This window comes from Pseudopodoces humilis, chromosome 14 (genome assembly GCF_049639895.1).
Source record: "Pseudopodoces humilis isolate 2021_Gansu_Grassland_sample_001 chromosome 14, ASM4963989v1, whole genome shotgun sequence".
In the NCBI taxonomy this organism is placed as follows: Eukaryota; Metazoa; Chordata; class Aves; order Passeriformes; family Paridae; genus Pseudopodoces; species Pseudopodoces humilis.
In genome coordinates this window covers 18,353,897-18,377,442 of record NC_142213.1, presented here as the reverse complement: position 1 = coordinate 18,377,442, position 23,546 = coordinate 18,353,897, and the positions used below count along the sequence as shown (strand labels likewise).

Below are 23,546 nucleotides of genomic sequence, written 5' to 3'. Positions count from 1 at the left end.
CTCACACTCACAGCTCACACTCAGCTCACACTCACACAGCTCACACTCACACAGCTCACACTCACACAGCTCACACAGCTCACACTCACAGCTCACACTCACAGCTCACACTCACACAGCTCACACTCACAGCTCACACTCACAGCTCACACTCACACAGCTCACACTCACAGCTCACACAGCTCACACTCACAGCTCACACTCACACAGCTCACACTCACAGCTCACACTCACAGCTCACACTCACACAGCTCACACTCACAGCTCACACAGCTCACACTCACAGCTCACACTCACACAGCTCACACTCACACAGCTCACACTCACAGCTCACACTCACACAGCTCACACTCACAGCTCACACTCACACAGCTCACACTCACAGCTCACACTCACAGCTCACACTCACACAGCTCACACTCACAGCTCACACTCACAGCTCACACTCACAGCTCACACTCACACAGCTCACACTCACAGCTCACACTCACAGCTCACACTCACACAGCTCACACTCACAGCTCACACTCACACAGCTCACACTCACAGCTCACACAGCTCACACTCACAGCTCACACTCACAGCTCACACTCACACAGCTCACACAGCTCACACTCACAGCTCACACTCACACAGCTCACACAGCTCACTCACAGCTCACACAGCTCACACTCAGTTCACACAGCTCACACTCACACAGCTCACACTCACAGCTCACACAGCTCACACTCACAGCTCACACTCACACAGCTCACACAGCTCACACAGCTCACACTCACAGCTCACAGCTCACACAGCTCACACTCACACAGCTCACACTCACAGCTCACACTCATAGCTTGCTCGCCCCAGTTCCTCGGTGCTGCCCTGCAGGGACTCTCTGGCACCTCCAGCCCTCCCCAGCTCTGCCTGTGCTGGGCCCTGGAGCAGCCCCTGGAGCCTGGGACACTCGTGGTGAGCCTGTGACCAAAGGTGCCCAGGCTCAGGGCTTGGTCACAAGTGCACTGACTGCTAAATGAACACATTGAGGCTGCACTGAACGGGAGGTGTGAGGTGGATCTGCTTTTTCTGGGCAGAGCTGGGTGGAGATAACAGATCCCACACAGGCACTTTGTTGCTTAAAGTTCCTTTCCTTTTGACATTGGGTGAGATACTTCAGGCCCTGCTTGCAGATCATGTGTAGGTAATGGCTGAGCCTCTTCTACCTCTGCTTGTCACTTCAGTTCCATTTCAGTGAAGAATTCTTGATTATCCTGTATCCTACAATGTTTTTATTATCACCACTGAATTTCTTGAGGTGTTTTTTTGTGCACTGCTGCTGAAGGGGGACAAGAGTGACATCAGTGGGACTGGAAAGCAAACACCTCTCAGTTTATTGACAGATTGTGCAAACCCAAAGTTTTGAGATTAATACGAATTATTGCTAAGAGCTATGAATGCTTTTATCTAATTAAAATAATATACTGTGTTGCCTAATCAGTTATTCTTGTGTGGTATTGATCAGAATATTTATTAAAATATTAGTGTTCCTGGGAATATGACACTTATCATTAACACTGAAATGATGATACATATTTACAGTGAATATGCAGTCTCATCTCTCTGCTGTCCAGAGCATTTTCTCCTGGTTTCTGTAGTGTGCTACATTGTTACATAATACAGCTGGCAGCTGCTTCAAACTAGTCAAATGTATTCTTACCTAAAGCCTAAGCCCAGAAAGCACTGTAAATTCAGTTTGTAAAGGTTTTGTGTACCTTTGGCTAGCATTTAGATAGAGATATTTTATTAATTTAGATTTTTTTTTTAAGAAAACATCAAGCATGTTTAAACTATTCGAAATAAATACAAGATAAAAATGGAGTTTTTTTTAAGGATTTTAATTGATATTTATGTTCTTTATATTAGTCTTAAACTGGAGATGTGTAGTTAATATATAGTGCTTGCTAAGACAGTTTTTAATGAAAAGAATGGTGGTTTTGGAAACAGTTGAGATATTTGGAAGCAGAAATCTTGTGAAAAGACACGAGCACTTTGGTATCTTCATTATTCCTCTATGGCCAGGCTGCTAAAATAGTACCGAGAACAGTAAAATACTCTCAGGGATTGCTCATGTGTGACTTGTAGCTGATGCTCACAGGTCTGAAGATAACTTTTTGATATGGCAACAGAATAGAAACTAAAGAGAGTTCTTTCCCTGTGTGACAGATGCAGCAGCAAGAGCTTGCCCAGATGAGGCAGAGGGATGCCAACCTGACGGCTCTGGCAGCCATCGGTCCCCGCAAGAAACGGAAGCTGGATGCACCTGGGCTGCTCACCATCGGAGGAGAGGTATGTGTGTACCAGGCTGAGGGAAATCCCTCCTTCAGAACCTCGGGGGAACAGCTGGAGCTGCTCCTGCTGCTGTCAGGGAGCTGTGTCATTTGGAAGTGCACATTGGCACCAGGAGCCCAGCTTATCTTGCCACGGTTAAAACGGCATCTCCTTTTAGTTGTATTTTCAAGTGTGAACTTTCAGCAGATAATTAAAGAATATTTTAAAAATATATTTCAGAGAATATTTTTAAATGTGAAGTGTAGGTTTTAAACTGGTTCACTGGTTTTATATCTGTTTTCTCCTCTGCATGATCTGAAAAAACCCAAAAAGAGTAGGGAATGAAGAAGTATGTTAAAAACCATAACTGTAGTCTTGCTTACAGCTTGAACCATGAGCTTGTAGTAATACCATGGATTTATGATAAATATGTGTATAAACTTCTTCCAGAATGACAAGGTGTCCCCCACCACTGCAAAGATGAGTTTATAATCATGCTAAAATCTAATTTCCATAAGAATACTGTGCTCTAGAAATAGGATTGGATTCTTTAGCATGATTCTCCTGTTAATTTAAGTGAACAAGTAGCTGTGCTACACAATAAATGTAAAATTGAAAGCCTGATCTGTATTAAGCGAGGTGGAGAGCCAGGGTGATGTGGTCCCACTGCTGTGGGTGGCTCTGTAAGAGCACTGTGTGGTTTAGTACAGATTCACTTGGGCTGCTTTTCGTTCTGCTGAGTCTGCCCACGCAGTGGAGTCAGAGGAATTCTCCCTATTACATGCCTGTTCTGAGGAAAATGCAAACATTTTGTTTTGAATAACTAAACTAACAGTTTTGGCTCAGACATTTGACTGTCTAAATGCCAGGCATTTCCAAAGGCCTTTTTGTTTCCCATTTTGGATAGCTTTTATCTGACTTCTCTCTCTTTTCGTGTGCTAAGATTAGTGCTAGGGAATTAGCTGAGCTAGGAACAGAAGTGGATCTTGTTTATACTCTAAAATTGACTTAGGACTTCAGATACGTAGGAGGTGCTCCCATTTCTGGTAAAATTTGTTTCAGACTGAGGGAGTTCCCCAGGTTTTGTGTTCTCCTTTTATTCCCTTCCTTTCAGTCTCCCTTCTTTATCTTCAGTGAAGAATTCTATTCTCCTTCACATGCAGCTGTAACAAATCTTACATCAATAGGCCCAAAGAACCTTCATTAGAAGGCTCAACTGGGTGTTCATAGCTTTGGCTTTCCCTCTTTAAAAAATAATTTAAACCTTCTAATAATACATGGACCCCTTCAGATGGACATGGACCCTTCACCAAAGTAGTATTTTCTCCTAAGGAACAGAATTTAATTTTTATTATCTATTGTCTCTTTAAAAAAAGAAATATTTCGTAAGTATTAATAATTTGATGAACAAAATTTGGATCAACTTCAGTGAGTGAAGCACTTTCATCAGAGGTCCATATCTGAATGGATTATGATGAACAGCTTCCCTCTCCAGAAGCTCCTCCTCCTTCTCTTGCTATACTGATTCAAGGAAAAAGAAAGGTCTGGGGCAAATTCCAAAGGCTTCTGGATATTTTTTTGCTTCCTTTTTCTGCTCTCCTAGCCCAAATTTTGCTGAACAACTGTATTGTTCAATTGGCAAGCTATCCTTGAAGTTTTTGCCGGTCCATGGATTTCCCGGAGCCATGAATTGTGTGCCAGTTCAGATGGATTTGCTGCCATCCCTCTCCTCCTAGCTCCTAACCATCCTGGCCAGCTCATATAGATGGCTGGCAGGAAGCTGATTTCCAGGTCTTGGAAACTGGATCTGCATTATTCAATGTCTTTTGTAGGGAATAGGACCTAAAGTGCTGTAGAGGCTGTGTCACACAGCTTGGCTCCTAGAAACTCCCTTTCTGCTATTCTTCTGAGCTTATTAGGGCTGCTGTGCAGAAATAAACTCAACTCCTCCAAAATGTTTCACTGTAAAAAGGTACTGGGATTTTGTATTATTTGTTTAGGACTGTCTGATAGCTCTTCTTTGGGTTTCTGGAGATTATAAACATCATTATGATTCTGTGTTCTGTGGTACCAACACCCCCTTAGCCCAATTCCACCTTCAAATATCCAACCTCCTCCATGGTCTATGACATGCTGATTTCTCCCAGCAATTTCTAAGCTGCTTAAAGCCCTTGCTGCTGATAATCTCTGCTTGCGAGGTCTGACTTGGCCAGAGTTTTTTTGGCCTCCCCTTTTTTCTTGGTCAAAATACCCAGTTTTTGAATTGTTGCTAGTCTCCTCACTAATGTTTTTTGACTTACTGTCTACTTTTGTTGTAGCTGGGACCCTGCATGTTTACTGATCCAAAGAGATGTCATTTATACATCCCACCCTGGCATGTTCCTTTTTCTTTTTCCCCTTTTCTGAACTTGTTTGACGCTTAGTTGCATTGGCCATTTTTCAGTGAAAAGTGCTGTGGGTTTCAGTCCAGCTTCTTGGTTTAACAGGAATACCAACAATTTATTTTTGGAAGTTGGATCTCTTTAATAATACCCTTTTTATCTGAGCAGGAGGTTGATTTAGGAGTAGTGGTGGATATTCTACTTAAGAAGTTGATGGTAAAGATTAGTATTTCCTTATTTACACAGAGAGACATAGCTCTTCTACAGCTCTTGGAAATGTGAAAAGGCTTGTATTAATAACTGTAAGTATTTTTTACCAGCAGTTTGAGAGCTTTTTCTTTAAACTTGTTCTCTGTCTCACATTGCCAGAGCTCATCTGAACTTCTTTGCTTGTTTTCAAGCCATAGCTAAACAGACTTTTTTTTTAAAATTTTTTTTTTAATGGCAGGATTATTATAAATTATCAAGACCAGGCCCATCAATTTTCTTTCCTGGACAAGTACAGATAATGTTTTTTTTTACTGCTTTTACTTGGGGACATGGAAAATCAGCAGTTTTGGAGTGAGGTTATTTTTACATGTTTGTTTTGTTTTGTTTTTTTAAATTTGCTTCTACATGCAACCATATAAAAAATGCCTTTCCAAAACATGGGAAAAACATTTTGTAAAACAGTGGATGAGCAGGGTCTCGGTGTCCCCAGATAGCACTGCCAGCAAGTGAGTGACTGGTTTCAGACCATGAATACAAAGTGGCCTGGGCTAATGGCACTGTGAGCTCTATCCCAGTCCCTGCATTCCTGCCCCTTCCCTTTGCTTGGCCCTGGCTCATGCACCCTGGGCTGACCCATCTCCATTCAATAAATAGGAAGAAGACTGATCTAACACGAGTAAAAAGTGAATAGTTGCAGCTTTGCTTGTTGGAGTAGCTTGGCCTAGAGCCCAGTGAACACTGGAAAAGGAACTTACAGCCAGCCAGAGACAGCAAATGTGAGATCACCTGCACTTCATTCGCTTCCTTTTTAGTACCTTTCGTGTCTGCTGGTATTTTAGATGATCTGCTAGAAACACAGCTGCCTCTGTAGCAGCCAGCAGCTCATCAGTAATTCAGCCTGCTCATTATTATAATGGGGTTTAGATCAAGAGTGAAGGAGTAGAGGTAAAGAGAAGCGAGATACCTTTGGATGGATTCAGCTTCTCTGCCAGGCAGAGTTGAAATTACTGCATTTGTGGAATTTTTTAGGGGTTTTCAATTTCTTTAGTAATACTAGACAAAAATTCTTGGAAAATATCTTTTAAAGTCACAGCTTTTTGGAATTTAGCATGTGATTATCAAGTTAGGTATCTAAGGATCCTGGCCCATGTGGTGTTTAGCAGCAGAGCTGCCTAGGTGTGATGGGTGCTGTGGTCCTGTGATGCTCGTGTGGCACTCAGTGGTGGCTGACACAAAGAGGTTACAACATTCAGGACAGCAAGCACTGAAACTCTTCACTTGGCATCCCTAAGCACCTCTAATGTCAGGTTAAATAAAAGGTTTGAGTTGCTTTTGTTTACCTTAATTGCTTTTTGTTTGATTTTCAATCTACACAGTTCACATTTTCTGTGTGTTTTTTTTTTTCTTGAATTCTAAGGCTTTTAAAAGTTAGAATTAAAATTTTGTTTTGTTTATGAAATAGATATTTTCATGTAATTGTAAGAGTTAAAGCTTTTTAAAAAGGATTAGCCATTGCAAGACTAGGTCAGATAGCTTTACAAGCTAAATATTTGAGTACTGCTAAGGTGGCATGAATGCAGAATTGGCATATTTTCAAGTCTCTCATTTCTTATTATGGAATTAAAGTGTAGAGGTTAAATACAAGTATTTTTCTGTATTTAATAATAATAATAATACTAAGATTATTTGGCTTTTCATCAAGACCTATGGCTAGTATCCCAAAATACATAAATACAGAGTATATGTTTGAAATATCTGAGGGTATAATTTGTTTAAATATCAAGTGAAAACCCTCTCCTGGTACTTGCTGGCACAGATGGTTTTTGAATACTGAGCTTCCAAAGGCAGCTTCAGGGCTAGTTCAGTGAATCACTGCTTATTGAAGACAGTCATTTTAGGGATAAGAAAAAGCCCTCTTCCTCACACAGCAGAAGAGCAGTCATCTTAAGAATATTCAGCAAACTATCCCAAATACCATCTTTCAAAATGTGCAGGACCATATGTTGGGCCAGTGCTCAAGGGAGATCTGATACTCTTGTGTGTTTTCTCATCCATTATATTCCAGCCATTATATTAGTCAGGAGAGATAATATTCTTGCATACCTGGAAAGTCCCAAAACTAACAGTTAAAACAGAGATGTTTTGTGTAGAGAAAAGCTAATTGCTGAAGTGATTGTGAGATGTATTTTGGGCACGAGGCACCACTTTTTTTAATTAAATTAATCTTTCATATGGTATAATTTGAGTATTTTAAAGCTGTTTTCATGTTTAGGTTTTGTCCAAAACCTGATTAAAATTCTGCTTTAAGACTTGGAAATCTGTGTTGTACCAGAGGCAGACACAGAGAAGTTACTATTTATACTATTTATCCTATTTATACTTTTAGTAACTCCTGATTTCTAAGTGGAAATGTAAGGATGGATTCAGGGTTAAGTGGTACTTAACCAAAGTACTTAAAAAAAGTACTTTTGACTGCAATCTCTTTTTGGTTATACAATACTGAACGTGGTTCATTTCACCATTTCAGCTGACATTCTCACTTCATGCTTGGGTTATCCATGGACATTTCAGCAACACCTGCAATTATTCCTCAAATCCATTGTCAATATTTTCACAATATTAAGAAGAAATCAGGATACTAGGTAATTTTCTCTTTGGAATTGGTTAGACATGAGCTGCCTCTTGGAAAACTTGGCCTTGTTTTCTTCCTTTCTCACTCTTTTAAACCGTAAGAAATGAATAGTGTGTCCTGCAGAAGTCTCTGTTACAGGAGGGTTGTACCTTGGCTTCTGTCCAAAGTTTCTACTCAGTGAGTATCACTCACTTTAGAAGGTTGTGAATCAGCCAATATATGAGGCATAACTGGTCCTGACAGATCCAAAAGAACTGGAACCAAGGGATAGTCTTTTATTTTGGGGAAAACCACCAATCATCAGCATTGCTGTTCTCTGAGCAGATCTTCAGGCAGTTCCCTCACCTTTCTGGAACTAAAGTTTATTTTATGGCATCCACTTTCAAAAATCCTTGGAACAACTTGTTCAACAACTCATGTCTCAGCTTGGTCTTCTTGCTGGCTCTTGATGAATTACTGCTTGTTTAAAGTGGTCAAGATATGTTTAGAAAGCACTGGAATCTAAAGCCCCATCACACTGGTTAAACTTGAGTTATATGAAAGAGATACAATGGAGCAGAACACATTTTGCAAGCATTTATGGATCAAGAAGTTAAAGTTTGCTTTTTGTGCTTTTTAAGCCTGTAGATTAGGAGCAGAGCAGGAAGAATTTTTATGGTTTGTTGTATCATTACCTTTTCAAGCACTCTTTGCTCCATGTCTCACTGACATGATAAAATGCAGTGTTCTCTCAGACCTGTTTTGGTGCAGGATGATGGCTGCTGACAGTTATGATTTCATTTGAGGTATCCCAAAACTATCACTTAAATTTATGGGTTTGAATTTTCAAGGAGACAGGAGAAAGGAGCCTGTCCTCACTTTTTTTTTTAAATGGAATTACATGTATACTACTTTATAAGTCTTTGAAAATCTCACGTTTGGCTTCAACTTCTCTTTTACTTCTGTTTTGTTTTACTTCCTGTTTTCAAAATCAAATATTAAAATAATTCACCATAAACATGTTGATATCTATTTAAAAAGCAATATTTTGGAACACTCTATAGATGTTATTGTAATTAATAATTACACCTTTTTTCCTTATTCTTAAATTAATGAGATTTCAATTTAAAATTGAATTTAAAAATCAATTCCCCCAGCAATGAGTTTTCATTTTTAAAAATTTAATTCAAACTTTGTTTAAGTCCATGATAACCACAAACTGGGCTTTTTTAGAATTCTGGTTTTATTTTGTGAAACCAAGCTTACAAACATTACTCTAATGCTTCTTACAGACTTAGCAGCAAAACAAAGAAGAGATTGAAGATGATGGATAATGTGATGTTTACATTGATGATTAATAATTGTAACTGGGAGTGAATGTATAGAAATACATATCCATGCCTGTTGCAAACAGGCAGGAATACAGACAGTGAGTCAGGAGGCAGTAGAACATTTTTGCATGGATCTCAGTTCACAGGAGGAAGAAGCCAGGCAGCAATGCAAGAAAATAGCAAGTGGGCTCTGTGCCAGGAAAAACATTCTTTTTTACTAGTAGAACAGGTTTGCATGCTGTGTGTATTCCTTTGATCTGTGGAACACAAAATATTCTGACAGAGGTTCAATGATATTAATAATTTTTCCTTATTGGCCAAGACAAATTTGATTTTTACTTCATTTGGAGATGGAAGTTGGTCCCACCTGACTGCATGATGTTGATGTAGCATGTAGGAGAAGACCATGAGGGCATTTTTTTCTCTGCTTCTCCAAGGTTTCTACTGCATTTTTACTTAAATAGTGTTTTGTTCTTTTTTTTTTTTTTTAATAGAAATATAAATCCTCCTCCTTGGTTACAAGAAAAAATTATTACATTTTTAAATAGAAAATTTTATTGATATGGTAATAATAAATACAATTGTTTTATTTATGGATACATTATAAATATAGTGTGTGCAGCTTATTAGCATGGAAAATGAGAACTTGGCACAAAGACTTCTGAGTAGCTAAGAGTTCATCCATTATTTGTCAATCCCTGTGGACCTCTCCTGCTATTCCTGGGAAGGTTGTGTTTTTCTTGCAAAAGGAGTTCCTTTAAGGGTGTGTGGGACAGAGGGTATGTGAATTTGCATTTTGGGGTTGTTTTTGGAGTTGGTTTTGGATTGAGTTTTTCTGCATTTTCAGTTGTCTCCCTGATTTTCAGACACTGAAGGATAGAATCTGTTTTGCAGTCTCTGTTTTTCTGATGCTTATAATTACAGATTTTTTTTAAACTGCTGGCTAAAAAAAAAACTTAGCCAGAAAACTGGTAAGACTGAGAGAAAGCATGGAAGGGTCTAGCAGAGGGTTTGTCCATTGTCTTTAGGAGGTAAAGCCCAAGATGCTGTGACAGTTTTAAATGTCACTGAAAATAATTTTTAAAACCTGACCAGAAAATTTTCAAGGTGTACATGGAAAGATTCATACCCATATCTTAAGGTGGCAATGTTTCACATTTAAGTAATTCTTCCCTAGAGCAGTTAGATGAATCATCAAATATATTCATTTCCTTCTGCTTCAATCCTATTCAGTGCTAGGCAAATTTTGTGGAATAATCTTTTTCCTTTTTGTCTAATACCTTTTTTACTGAAGTTAAGGTTTGGAAGGAGTCTAAAGAACTTAAAATCTATTAAGATGCACATTTTTAGATTTTTTTTCAGACAATTCTTTTATAGGCAGTCAAGTAAAGTGTTGGTCCTACAGAGAGTGACAATTAGTTATTTAACATTTTTAGTTTACCCTGGGCCTTTGGGCAAACAATCTTGAACTTCAAGGAAATCTGGTTGCCAGCTTCTAAAGTAAACACCCTACCTAGAAGTGCTGAACAGAATTTTTGTTATTTTACCTGCTGTCAGTTGCAGAACCAAACATTGTCCAAGCCGTGTGGTGGGAATTAAACTCCAAATAAGCCACTCCACTTCACCCTTCCAGTGAGAGATGGAGAAAGGCAGAGACTGTGGGGTGTGAGAACAATTTGCTAAATACAAACAGCAGTGGCATAGGAAATGCAGAGGAACAGAAGAATTTCGATAGCAAAAGGGCACAAAAGAGCAGGAGATTTACACACAAGAGGAGTTCCCCACCCCGGCCCAGCTCCGTGTGGCGAGGCCGAGAGCAGAGCTGTTCCTGTGGCTCAGCCGTGACACACAGGTATTCCTGGGACACAAACAAGGTTGTGGAGCTCCTGCAGCCTCATTTTCTGTCCCTGAGGCAGCAGAGGCAGTGATGGACACAGCCATGAAGAGCTGGATTGTCCGGTGTGGCCGGCAGGGCTCTCCTCGGCTCCCTTCACCGCTCGGAGCTGCACCAGGCCCCGGCTGCGTTCTGCAGGAGGACACACCACACCATCCCACAGCTTCCCTGGGGGAGAAACTCAACACAACACCACAATTCTGCTGTAAGGCCACGTTTTCTTCCCCCCAAAGCCACATCCCAAGTGATGATGTGGGTGGGATAGAATAGCAATGGCCGTGGCCCCCTCTGCATCAGCACTGTGCATTAATTCAAAAATTTACACTTTTTTATCAGCACACCACATTCAGCTGGTGCAACAGACCACAGCTGAATGTGGTCTGTTGATAAAAAAGTACGAGTTCTTGAATTAAAAAGAAAACAAAACAAAAGCCTGACAGATAAACATTTCATTCAGAGCTTGCTGTCATATGTGTTCAAAAAATTATCCTTTCATTTTCAGTACTCTAGCTGAAAACAAGCTTAGTGTATAAGAAAGAGAAATAAAAACAGGCCTGTCATGGTTTCTTTTTACCATGTGCAAGTCTTCCAAGATTTCACTGCAAGTCAGGATGTTTTTCTGAGTGTTTAATGTGTGCATATCCTGTGTATATCTGTGCACAAAATTTAAAGGCAGGTCCCTATTGCAGGTTTCATAAGTGATGTCATCATGAAATGACACAATATCAGCGGTTTGTGGTGCAGGCAGATTTATTTTGACCAACTTTGCTGTTCAAGGAACACGATGCATTTGAATCCCTGTGATTTATTCCAAATTGCAAGAGTATTTTGAGCAAATACTTGTTTAATTTGGAAAGGAACGCTCACCTTTTTTTTAACATGTGTTGACCAGTCTCCTACTGTCCACACTCCTCCTTCAGAATTTGGCTGAAATTTGCCACCCATAGAATTCAGAGGTGGAGCTCAAATATTTAAATTTTGAGCTGAAACGAGCTTTTCAGCTTTGTTAAAAACTATTCACAGATAATGGAACAGTGTGCTTTGCACATCCTTCCTTTGTGGGAGTGATGGCAAAGTGGGTCTTGTTTGGCCACATTCATGAGAAGTTGAGCTTGGAGCTCCAAACCTGCAAGGACATGTGCACATGCTTAACTTTAAGCAGAGGGGTGAGTTTGTTTGAAGTCAGTAATGTGCCTCGTGTAGAACATTAATTACCTGCAATAAGCTTTTGTTGGAGCGCTGTGTTCCTGTCAATCTCCCTGCTTTTCCCACTGCATGAGCTGGGCTTTGCTAAATCCCTGACTGGTTCTGGTGTAGGAAAACACTTTATTTTCTGTATTTCCTTCTATAGTAAAACCAGGGTTTTCTTTCTAGAAATTGTAATATTGTGTGCTTTTGGAAAGCCTCATGCTATCTGACCACGGAAGTATTTGGGACTGATCAGTGTGTGTTAAATGCACGTTTATGAAGTTTTCCAATGTGTCTGGAATATTACAGGCAGCATTTTGCTTTCAAAGAAATAATAAAGTAAAAATAGCTAATAGTGGGATCTTCATCTTGGTATTCCTTTTGTTGCATACTCTGTTATAGTGAATGACGAGGAAAAAAAGGGGGTTTTTGTTTTTGTTTTGCCTGGAGTCAAACAGGAGCATGCTGGTTAAAGGGATTCTGTGGGGGCTGGAGAAGGCCTGAGGGAACTCGGAGAGACATCTACCACCAGCAGCTTGTCTGTTCTAGCTAATTATAGCTGGGGTACTGTTTACTTTAGTGGTGTACTCCTTATTTATTAGTTACTTGGTTACTGCTTGCCTTCAAGTTACAGGCTGGCAGCCAGTTCCTGCAGGGGAGGTGCAATAGGGAGGGAAGGGCATCAGGCAGAACTGCAGCTCCCCAACCTTGGCAAGATTTCTGACACTGGTGGAGTCTGGGGTTTTTTTAATACTGGCAACCCAAGAGATGGTCAAAAAGAGAAGCAGAAAAGTTAAAAAATAGCAACAACTTAAGGAAATTTTTTACTGTCTAGAAGGTCTGTAGTGATAAAATTATTATGTCTCCATGACTTGTAAGTCAGACTTGGGTTTTCCCCCTTCTCTCCTTCTGTCTTTGGAGAAAAATCTTGCATTTTTGGCCTATATGAAGTTACAATGATTTGCATAAAATTAGTCTTTATAGCTTTTTAACTGGTATGAGTTCATGGGATTCTGGAGTTAGTTTCATGGCATAGTTTTGCTAACGAGTTACAGATCACTTTTCCAAGCATGACTGAATATACACACAGATATTTCAGTGTTAACTAAAACTAAGTTAAATTGTTACAAAATTTGGATATGGAAACCATAGATCACTTAGGAGTCTCAGTCCTTAAGTCAGACTTCTGGGCCATTGAACCACTTTGGGAATTCTTACCCTACCTCACCCTCCAACTTTTCTGGTGAGTTTTGAGCTGGCCTGTGGATGAGGTATCTGAAGGAGGTAGTGCAGGAGACTTATTTTCACTGGCTTTTGTTACTCTGTTTGTAATACTCTTGGTATAATAATTATTTTAACAAATAAAAGGGCAAAGAACAGCAGTGCTGTATGGGAAGGAAAATGAGGAGAATGATGAGGTTTTCTGCAGCTGTGTATGAGAAGGTAGAAGGTATCATAAATAGTGATTTCTGTGCCATAGCAGTACGAAAATACTGTTGGCCCATACTATAGTTTTAGCAAGAAAAGGGATAATTATCTAATCTTTTTGAGCATGACACTCTCTTGCAAAGACAGGAGCCTAGCAAGAACTGAACTGCTGCATGATGCACCAATTACTGCACAATTTAGAGGAAGCTCTGCCAGGAGAATGAGCAAAAGTTCATAAAAAAAAGCAAACTTTCTATCTCCAAAGGAGAAGGTAAGGAATACAAGGAGCACAACAGGTTAAACAGCCTTGGCAAAGAAGTGAGTACCCCTAGGCAGACCAGCATCTCTAATCAGTGGTAGTGGTATGAGCTCTGAGGGGAGGGAAGTTCAGGCTGGGGCTCTCATGTAACATTAAAAAGGACAAGCAGTCTGTCAGGGGAAACAGTCATTGGTGTGGGATTTCTTCTCTTGATCAAAAAGACAGCAGCACTGCAGCCTGCTTTATCTATAGGGGACGTGTTGGCAGAGGGCATTTTTTTCCCAGGCCATATCACTGGCCTGTGATACATTTTTCCCAATCCATAAAAGAAGCCACACCTGCATTTCTCTCTTTTGCAGGCTTTGTTAATCCCTTGGTTTTTCTCTTTTTGTTTTCATTTTTATACTGTTACAGTTTTTAAAAAGCAACTTTAAGAGATATCTTTACAAAGAGAAAAATTAGGTATACCTAATGGACTTGAAAGATGTGTCTAGTGCTTGTCTCCAAAGCCAAAATTACTTTTCTCATCTCTATAAGTAATTTTTATGAATAGCATTCAGTTTCAGTACCTTAAAGCTCAATTAAAGGAAGGAAAGGGAAATAGAATGCACTCTGCACAAGCTTGCCTCCTGCCCCTTAACACCATTGACAGCCATAGGTGTGTTGCATTTTGGTAAAACTTACGTTGCCACAAAATTGTTTTAGCAAAACTTTTTATCTTCAGCTATGTAGCTGCAGTGAGATGGGATAAATTTGATGCTGTTGGTGGCTGGCTTTTACCTTACTAAGTAACAGAATAATGAAGAACTGCAGGTACTGTTCCCTGGTGTTGTTGGCAGCTGTGCAGGTAGTCAAAGTAATTTTCCAGTAATGTTAAGAACAAGCATGCATCAAGATTTCAAGTATTCTTTTCATACTATTTCTTATGTAACTTAGAACCAATATGGAAGGGTTGCTGGAAGAAAATTAGAAGGTAGGTTTTCTCTCTCTAAAGAAATAAATATTGCATCTTTGGAAGTACTTGACATCCTGTCTTATGTCTTGATGAGAATCCAGAAGAAGAATTATTTTATTTACTTCAGGAAGTAAATAATATGTGAGCCTGAATCTTTAATTAGTTTTTTAATATTGTGAAATGTTCCTTATTTTAAAGAGCTTAACTACTGGGACATGTTCTTTGTCTTCTCCTGGTTGAGGACAAGAAGCAGTACAGAAGGTGATTTGATTCCACCACAGATTTTCAGTTTTGAGTGTCCAAATCACTTAAACAATAGTGCATTGTTTTAGGAAATTCCTTGTGAAGAGCATCTGGATTAAAGTCTCAAAGTACAGGCTGGAGTCAACTGTTTGTCCTGACTCTGGTCTCTCCATAATCAAATCTGGATGTGTACATTGTGTATTTCAGTGTGATGTTTGCCCAGTCTGCAGCCCTAAGTTAGGAAATTACAAATGTTTAATGAGCATTTTAATGCTTTTCAGTTGATATTGTTGATAGGTACTGAAAGCTTCAATGTTCCAAATGTCTTCAGAATCCTCAACCTTGCTCTATTTTGTGCCCCATGAGTAGATAGAAGTCACACAGAGTATTTATTTTAGCTATAGTGATTAATATGTCAGTTTGACCTGTTGGGGTTTCTTTTCTACAGTGCCATATATAAAAAAATGTAATGTAATCCATAATTCAGCTTGTGCAGCCTGTGTTGGGCTGTAAATCCTGGTTGGTCTGCAGTCAAATGCATTTCTTATATTAGCTCTACTGGGATACAAGATTTTGTGGGCTTCATACAACTTCTAAAAAGTTATATATTGCCTTTTATCCTGGTGGTGATGAAGACCAATTACTTTTTAACATAATTTTCTATATTTCTACCCTTACTCTCTAGGTATTATATACTGCTGTGGTAAGTTTATTAAGTTGTACTGAGTGTGTGGATGGGAGATAGGATAGCAAAGCTGTGTTTCTTCTTGAGTAACTGTTTTTCCAACTACAGATTCTACAAAATTAGATTTTTGTTTGTCCTATTTAAATAATGAATTTAACGTAAGCTTTCTAATTTCAGAATAATTTTTTAATGAAGCAGTATTATCTGTAACTTCTGAGTTATTTAATTAGTGCATATACTGAGAATCACTGTTTTTTAAATTAAATGTGCAATCCTATAAACCATAACAATAGTTACAGTTTTTTAGAGTTGCAGGGGGGTATTTTTATCTCCAGCATTCAACTGGTTTATGTAAGTAGCTCCTTTATGAAAACTTGTTTTATGCTGAATGTCTGATACAACTTTTCTCCAGAGCAAAACCTGAGAGCAGCTCACCAGTAGCTTTGCCCTCCCTGTGCCCTCTCCCTGCTGGGATGGGTGTCCCATTAATCCCCTGACCCTCTCCCTGATGGGATGGGTGTCCCATTAATCCCCTGAGCCCTTTCCCTGATGGGATGGGTGTCCCATTAATCCCCTGACCCTCTCCCTGATGGGATGGGTGTCCCATTAATCTCCTGAGCCCTTTCCCTGATGGGATGGGTGTCCCATTAATCCCCTGAGCCCTTTCCCTGATGGGATGGGTGTCCCATTAATCCCCTGAGCCCTTTCCCTGATGGGATGGGTGTCCCATTAATCCCCTGACCCTCTCCCTGCTGGGATGGGTGTCCCATTAATCCCCTGACCCTCTCCCTGCTGGGATGGGTGTCCCATTAATCCCCTGACCCTCTCCCTGATGGGATGGGTGTCCCATTAATCCCCTGAGCCCTTTCCCTGATGGGATGGGTGTCCCATTAATCCCCTGAGCCCTTTCCCTGATGGGATGGGTGTCCCATTAATCCCCTGACCCTCTCCCTGCTGGGATGGGTGTCCCATTAATCCCCTGACCCTCTCCCTGATGGGATGGGTGTCCCATTAATCCCCTGAGCCCTTTCCCTGATGGGATGGGTGTCCCATTAATCTCCTGAGCCCTTTCCCTGATGGGATGGGTGTCCCATTAATCCCCTGAGCCCTTTCCCTGATGGGATGGGTGTCCCATTAATCCCCTGAGCCCTTTCCCTGATGGGATGGGTGTCCCATTAATCCCCTGAGCCCTTTCCCTGATGGGATGGGTGTCCCATTAATCTCCTGAGCCCTTTCCCTGATGGGATGGGTGTCCCATCAGGCACCCTGAGCTGTGTCCCGTGAATCCCCAGAGCTGCCGCAGCACCCAGCACTCAGAGCTGACACCCAGCTCCAGAGCAGAGAAAATCCTGCACCTGTCCAGGCTTCACCCTCTCTTGGGAATTGTTCTCCCAGGACACTTGTGGCTGGCCATACCAGATCATCCTGACATTTGGAATACAGATCCATGTGAAGCATGTCATGCTAACAGAGCACTGCCACAGTCATACTTTGTCTCAGTTGATGGTGGAATTGCAGCACGCAGGGTAATTCGTGTTGACAGTAAGAACTTGCAGATAGGCAGCCTAAAATGGTGAAATCATTAAAGAAATTTATTTAACTGGTTGAGTGGCCACAGCAGATTGGTTGAGCCAGCCAAATCTGAAGACTTTGTGAGGGAGGCTTCTGCTCTACTGGGTTTTTTTTTAAGATTAATTTTTGGCTGGTTTATATATATTTTTGGAACAGGTATTTTTAAGTCTTTGAATATGTACACTAATAGCAAGGTTAATAGAAATTGATAAAATATTAAGTATATATTTTCACCTCTATTCAGACATACAAAAGTTTTGTTTTTGTGGTTAAATTTTGAGGAAAAATATTGAAAAGAAGGCAGTCATATAATTGAAGATAAATCCACTGAATTTTTCTTTACATTTCATTCTCTTTAGCAGAATGTGTTAGCAATTTAGCGAATAATATAGTTTCACAACTTGTTTTAATTAATGCACAAAACATTTCTTGCTTACTTGTTATTCTGTGGTTTTAAATCTCTTATCTGTGACAAAAATCAGAGTTTTGTTTACAGAAATTGGATAAAGATAAGGAGCTGCCTTAAGTGTTTAAACAATGCTCTATTATAGAACCTATTTTTGAGTTTCAATTCCTTTTTTTTCTTCTAGGAGTGAGGTTTTGCAAACTGATCTCATAATTTTCCCACAACCACGGAAATTCTTCTGCTAGGTATTAACTTCAGCATTATTTTGCCTAATTAAAAGAGAGATGTGAAAATCTGGGTCCATAAGTGTAATGCAGGGGCATTCCTAAGTGAAGAACAAGAGGGATGACATTTTGTCACTGCATTTTGTTTGCAGGCAGTGCCAGCTTCTTTTGCCTAAGTGTGACAGTCTGAGCTGTCTTCCTGCAGTTTTTTTTTGTTCATACAGGATGATGGTGGGTTTGAATGAGACAGGGAAGTCTGTTGGTCTGGCAATATTTATAATGCATTATTATTTTTCTCCAAAGCACCCAATTCCACATCCAACCCTGTGTATTTATTATTACAGGCAATTGGCTCTGAGACAGAGACCTGGAGCACCTTCTCTTCTTGACTTCAACCAAACTCTAACCAGTCACCTACATTTATATATTTCCTTAGAACTTAATTTCAACAAGTTTTAGTCATACCCTCTAGGATCTCCATAATACAATTCTGTAGGTACAGCAAATTCTTCAAATCGCCGTTAGCAGCAGAGCACACAGGCACGTTACAGACTAAGCACGAGAGACCTAAGTCTGTAGAGAGATACATGCTTTGAGTATTATCCATATTAAAAAAGGGATATCCCAAACTTTGCATTTAAAAATATTTCTCTGAAGTGTCTCCTTTAGAGTAAATGCTGATGTGTGTTGGCATTAAATGGTTGTGTGGAGAGCGCTCCATAGCCCGGTAGGGTGGGAATTCTTCCATTGTCAGTCTGGCTCTGCTTCCATCTGTGGCTTACTCTAGTTGGCTTTATCTCATGTGCTCTTATCTTGTTCATTGCTATTCATAACCCATACTTTGTGAAGAGGGGCCTTTATTCATAAGAAATATTTGCCAAGTTCCTTGTTCCTTTATGTAAAGGAACAATAAATACTATTTGAACATATATACCTTTGATTTGTTTTCATTCTCAGTTTAATTGTGCTGTGTGTATTTTAGACACGTATGCCAGATCCTTACATTACATTAATTTGCCTTTGCATGTTAACAAGCACAAAAGGCAAGTGAGAAAAAGCAGTATCATGGTCTGGGTGCCATCTCTGTGCTGGGGTGATCCACCTGCTTTAGGAGAAGGAAATAACCAGGTGGTCCTCAGCTTCTGGATCATTTAAGGAAATTGTCTCCAAATATGTAGAAGATGAAAACCTGGCAAGGCATCAGCTTATGAGAAAAGAGATCTCTGACATTTGGCTCTGCTTCTCTCTTCTACTTTTATTCCCCAAACTCCTGCTGTGTTCAGCTGGGGAGAAAAAGGCTGGTTGTGTAGTTAGGTCGTGGTAAGCAAGTGGAGAGCATAAGGTGCAGTTTTCAGTATTTCTGGTAACTGGTATAAATCCTGTCAGCTGGAACTGGTGTTCCAAACGTCTTCCTTTAGTTTTTCAGGCCGTGGAGTTAAGCTGAGCTATGTGATAGTAAGGGAGAAGTAATTACTAAGAATTCTCAAAGCAAATGGAAGTGCATGAATCTGGGATTGATGTTCTGATATATGCTGCTACACAGGTACTGTTTAAGGTTACCACTTCTGATTGAAGTCTCTTTTTCCTTTGTATGAGAGCAGCATAATTAATCAGGCTGTAATGAATTCAGTTACTGCTAGTTTGTCACCTGAAGAGAGAAGTTACCAGAGCAGACTGAAATCCAACTGAAAATATGGTCACAGTTAGTTTTTAGTATTTAAAGAGCTCTTCAAACATGTGTAGTGTAACACTAGGCACCTTGTGATTAGGCTGGGAAATGTGTGTTGTATGCTTTGAAATACAGCTCCGAAAATAAGTGAAAGATGATACAAAAGTATCTTGCAAATTTTAAATGAAAAAAATACTTTTCTACAATGCATTTTGCAGGTTGGCAAGGGAATGTGTCATTCTAGATAAGGAGTTTGCAGCTCTAAATGTTATCTGATTTGTATATTTAGTTTTGTCTTTATTAACAAAAATCTCAGATTGTTTCAGTGTGAAGGTTGTGTCAAGTAGAATCTGTGCCCTCAAAATCAAGAATCACCAAACAAACCAATGTTTTGGCTTGTGGTTTGAGTTGTTGCTCTTGTGACCATTTATAAGTGTTATTTGAACAAAGGTGATGGTTTTGGTTGCTGTGCACATTTTAAGTTGCTGTTTGTGCTGTTTTCAGATATCATTGCTGTTTGAATCCTGTCTGTAGTTCAGTAGGGGAAAAATCCATGAGTATGCTTGTTGGGAAAAAAAAAAGAAATAAAAATCAGATGCTAGGCATTGCTTTGTTTGCTTAGGTGATTTTAAAAATGCTTTTTATTTCTGTTACTGAGGGAGATGATATTTTAGCAGTGCCTGTTTTCTAGGGCCTCAGAAGGAGCGTGCCAGTGCAAGGACTGCTCTGGTTTCCATCATGTGAGGGGTTGAGGAGGTCAGTGCCATGGGCTGGGGCAGAGGCTCTGTGCCAGGACACTCACTGGGGGCACAATCAGCTGGGTTATGGTGGCCCATGTGAGCAGGGCTGGCCCTGCCCCAGTGAATCGGGGCGGATCTGCAGGATAATGACTTCAGCGGGGGGCACCGAGGAGCAGCTGGGGGGCACAAAGCCCTTCATCAGCACAGCTGGATCCGCAGCGAACATCTGCCTGTACTCTTAGACTCGACACTTCTGTTAATACTGGGGGCTGTATTTGCATTTGTTAGATTATTTTAGTAACAGTACTTCCCCGTCTCTAGTGTTCCATTTCTTTCCATAATCCCCTCTCACAGCAAAATCAGTATTGGCAATTCAGAAGAAACAGAACAATTACTTTCGTGTAAGCCTTTAACAATTATTAACTTTCCTATACTTTCCCAGCAATGGTTATACGTGTAAGTCTCAGTAAAGAGCAGCTGTGGAATGAAAATAAAGGAATTACACAAAGAAGCTGTTTAGTTGTGCTGAGATTGCCATTGAAGAGCTGTGTGCAAACTCCCTCCTCGGCGGTCAGAGCTGAGGAGGAGTGCATGTGCCCATATTCCCGGGATATTTCACTCATGAAGCTCCTCTGTGTGCCTGTGAGGAAGTGAATGGATGATGGGAGGGCAGGATATTTGAATTTAGAGGCCAGTGCACTCTTGACCAAAACTGAGTTGATGACACACATTCTTATAATAATTTAATGACAACGGGGAGGAGAAGCTTGCGTTCAAAAAAGTGGTGTTGGAAAAGAGCAGTCTTGGTATCTCTGAAGCTCCCCTGTTTATTCTTATTCATCATGTCTTTCCCTTTTCTTATATGTTCCCTATATGCTTCAGAAAAACAAACCTTGTAAACATTTCCTTGGTTTTGGCATAGAATAATAAAGCAGACAAGTGTCACATGAATGATTGTGACACTTGTACAAATGTCTGTGAGCTCAAACAAGACAGGCAAATTATGTTTTGACCCATTAACTATAGCTGTCTTAGGTAGAAAAAAAATGCCAATTTATCTAAATACTTAACTCAAGCATGCACTTCAGACTTAAAAATTTTGCAGAATCATAGGCTCTAAGATGAATAGTTTGCATATTAAAAGCATGTCAAGATTCATCATTGTTCCATCTTCGGTTTACTGAGAAATCACAGTTTGGAGTGGATGGCGGGCAGGAAAATCAAGCTGGGTGTTTTGATTCCCTTTCATACTGACACAGACCATCCTTTTGCCATTCCTACTTAATCATAATACCGTGGAAAAGAGAATGATGAAGACTTTGGATATGTCATTCTTTCACATTATCAACTGCCCAGATTTCCTTTCAACTTGTAGTGTCAGGATTTTGGGGTGGTAGTAAGAAGTTCTCTGCAACATGGTAAATACATCCCCATAAATGAATGTGGGGTGGTGGCCCCAACGGTTTGGGGCTCAGATGCAATGCTGCAAATAATTTCTTTTGTCATTTCTGAGGTGGAAAAAGTTTTAATTTTGATGAGTTTTTTTAAATAAAAACTCCTGGACTGTGGAAATTTTGCCATGTCTCAAAAGAATTCCAATTTATCATTATTTCCTTTCTAGTGTAGGTGTTTCTGTAGTTCCATACCCCCTTGAAGCCTGATGCCATGTGAATTTTTTCAGCCAACTCCCTGTAGCCTTTTGTTAGAAGGATCATTCGGTACCTCTGTGTTGCAGTGGCTCAAGATTCCCATCCTCTGCCTTTGTTCCTGTCTTCTTCCTTACATGTTCCTTATTTTCCTTGTATATTCTTAGCTTTCTCCACAGAAGGAAAAAAAATTAAATCAAGAAAAATTATTCTACTGCTGGAGTTAATTTTTCAGTTTTGAGACCTCACTTGTGGAACAGTTCTTGAAAATTGCATTAATGTTAATGAATTCTCTGCCACTTGGTTTTGCTTATGTAGTTGATAATACGATAACACATAATACATCTCAAGAATTTTGGACAAAGAATTAATGTAAATAAAGAATTAAGTATTCTCTTAATTTGAGGGTTCTAATGGGTCCTCAAAGTGCAACCTTCTATTAATGAGAATATTTTGGAACAAGATGAGCAGTCTGTGGCAAGTAATAAACAGACTGAATGCACGTTTGTGTAGACCTCTTTAATGGGAACGAGGAAATGAGGTTGGATGTGCTTAGCTAGGAGATAAAAAGCCCATCTAAGTTAAAAGGCATAATAGGAGTAAAAAAGTGAGACACAGTTTTAGACTGAAATGAGAGTGAAGACTTGGCAGATTAGATTTGCCTTAAGTCTATGATAGTTAAAATAACCCCATTTAAAATTTTGAAACTGTAATTTACATGTTCCTTTATTATTATTCAGATTAATACTAAAAGGGCAGAAGTCATCCAAGGAACTTATGCATTAATTTTCATCCCTTTCACTGTTCTGCAGATTTGTTTCAAAATATTATTCTAGTACCTTGAATTTTGTTGCTATTTTTTGTTTTGACAAGTTTTCTTTCTGACTGTCTATTAATGCTACTGAGAAATAAAGATGCTTTTACAAAATGCTTTCAAGCACAAAAGGAGATGGTTTTCAAGAGATTATTTTACATATTTACATATTTCACCTTAAGCATTTTGTAGTCACTGCCTACTGGTGAATGTATCAGATTTTTACACACACTTTCAAAATGAACCAGTTTTGCTTCTAAGCCATTGCAAAGGGAGGAAATGAATTCTAACTTTTTTCACTTCATTTTCACATCCTCACATTTCCTTATTTCACATGGTTTAAAACAAAATGCCTCCAGCATTATTTTTCCTTTCTCAAGAGCAAAGTGAATGTGACTTTTCTAAGGGGGTCACAGGATGCCTCTGAGGCCTGTGGGTGTTACTGGACTGCTGCCTGCTTTCAGCTTAACTGAAGGGCTTGTCATAGTTTTCATCTCCTAAGAAATTAGCCCTAGGTGCTGGCCAGAAGCGGGAGAAGGCAGCATTATGAGTCCCACGCTGGTTATTTCCCACTGACATCAAATCCTGAGGTTTTTAAATTAATCCTACACAAAGACAACCCTTCATTTTGGTGCCAGTTTGAAATTAGACTGCAATAATGACCTTTTAAAGATGTCTAGTTGTTAAGATAGCCCCCTGTTGAAAGCTGGAGGTGGCTCTCGCACCCCGTGCGGATCCGACGCTCGCGAGCGGCCGCGGATCCCGCGAGGGTGCCGGGCAGCCGTGGCCACCGCCGTGACCCGAGTGGCCACCGAGCCTCAGGGGCACACAAAGGACCTTGCTGGAGCTCCAGCAGGCAGATTAGATACACACTGGCAATAGAGGGCTTGCACAAAAGGCTTGGCCATCAGAAGAAGTGAATTCTTGCCTATGAGTGTGGATTGAAAGCATAACTTCTAATGCTCAGAGCTGGCTGGCAA

At 40.0% G+C, this 23,546-nt stretch overlaps 1 protein-coding gene across 2 annotated transcripts in view; it reads left to right on the top strand.

The window, feature by feature from the left end:
- LOC102107979 (transcription initiation factor TFIID subunit 4-like) overlaps nucleotides 1-23,546 on the top strand; it is a 145,169-nt gene that overhangs the window by 99,031 nt on the left and 22,592 nt on the right. For both annotated transcript variants that reach the window (XM_088062161.1, XM_088062160.1), the window contains one exon: nucleotides 2,206-2,328. In XM_088062161.1, the coding sequence (XP_087918287.1) occupies nucleotides 2,206-2,328 (123 nt within the window). The remainder of the gene's footprint in view (nucleotides 1-2,205; nucleotides 2,329-23,546) is intronic.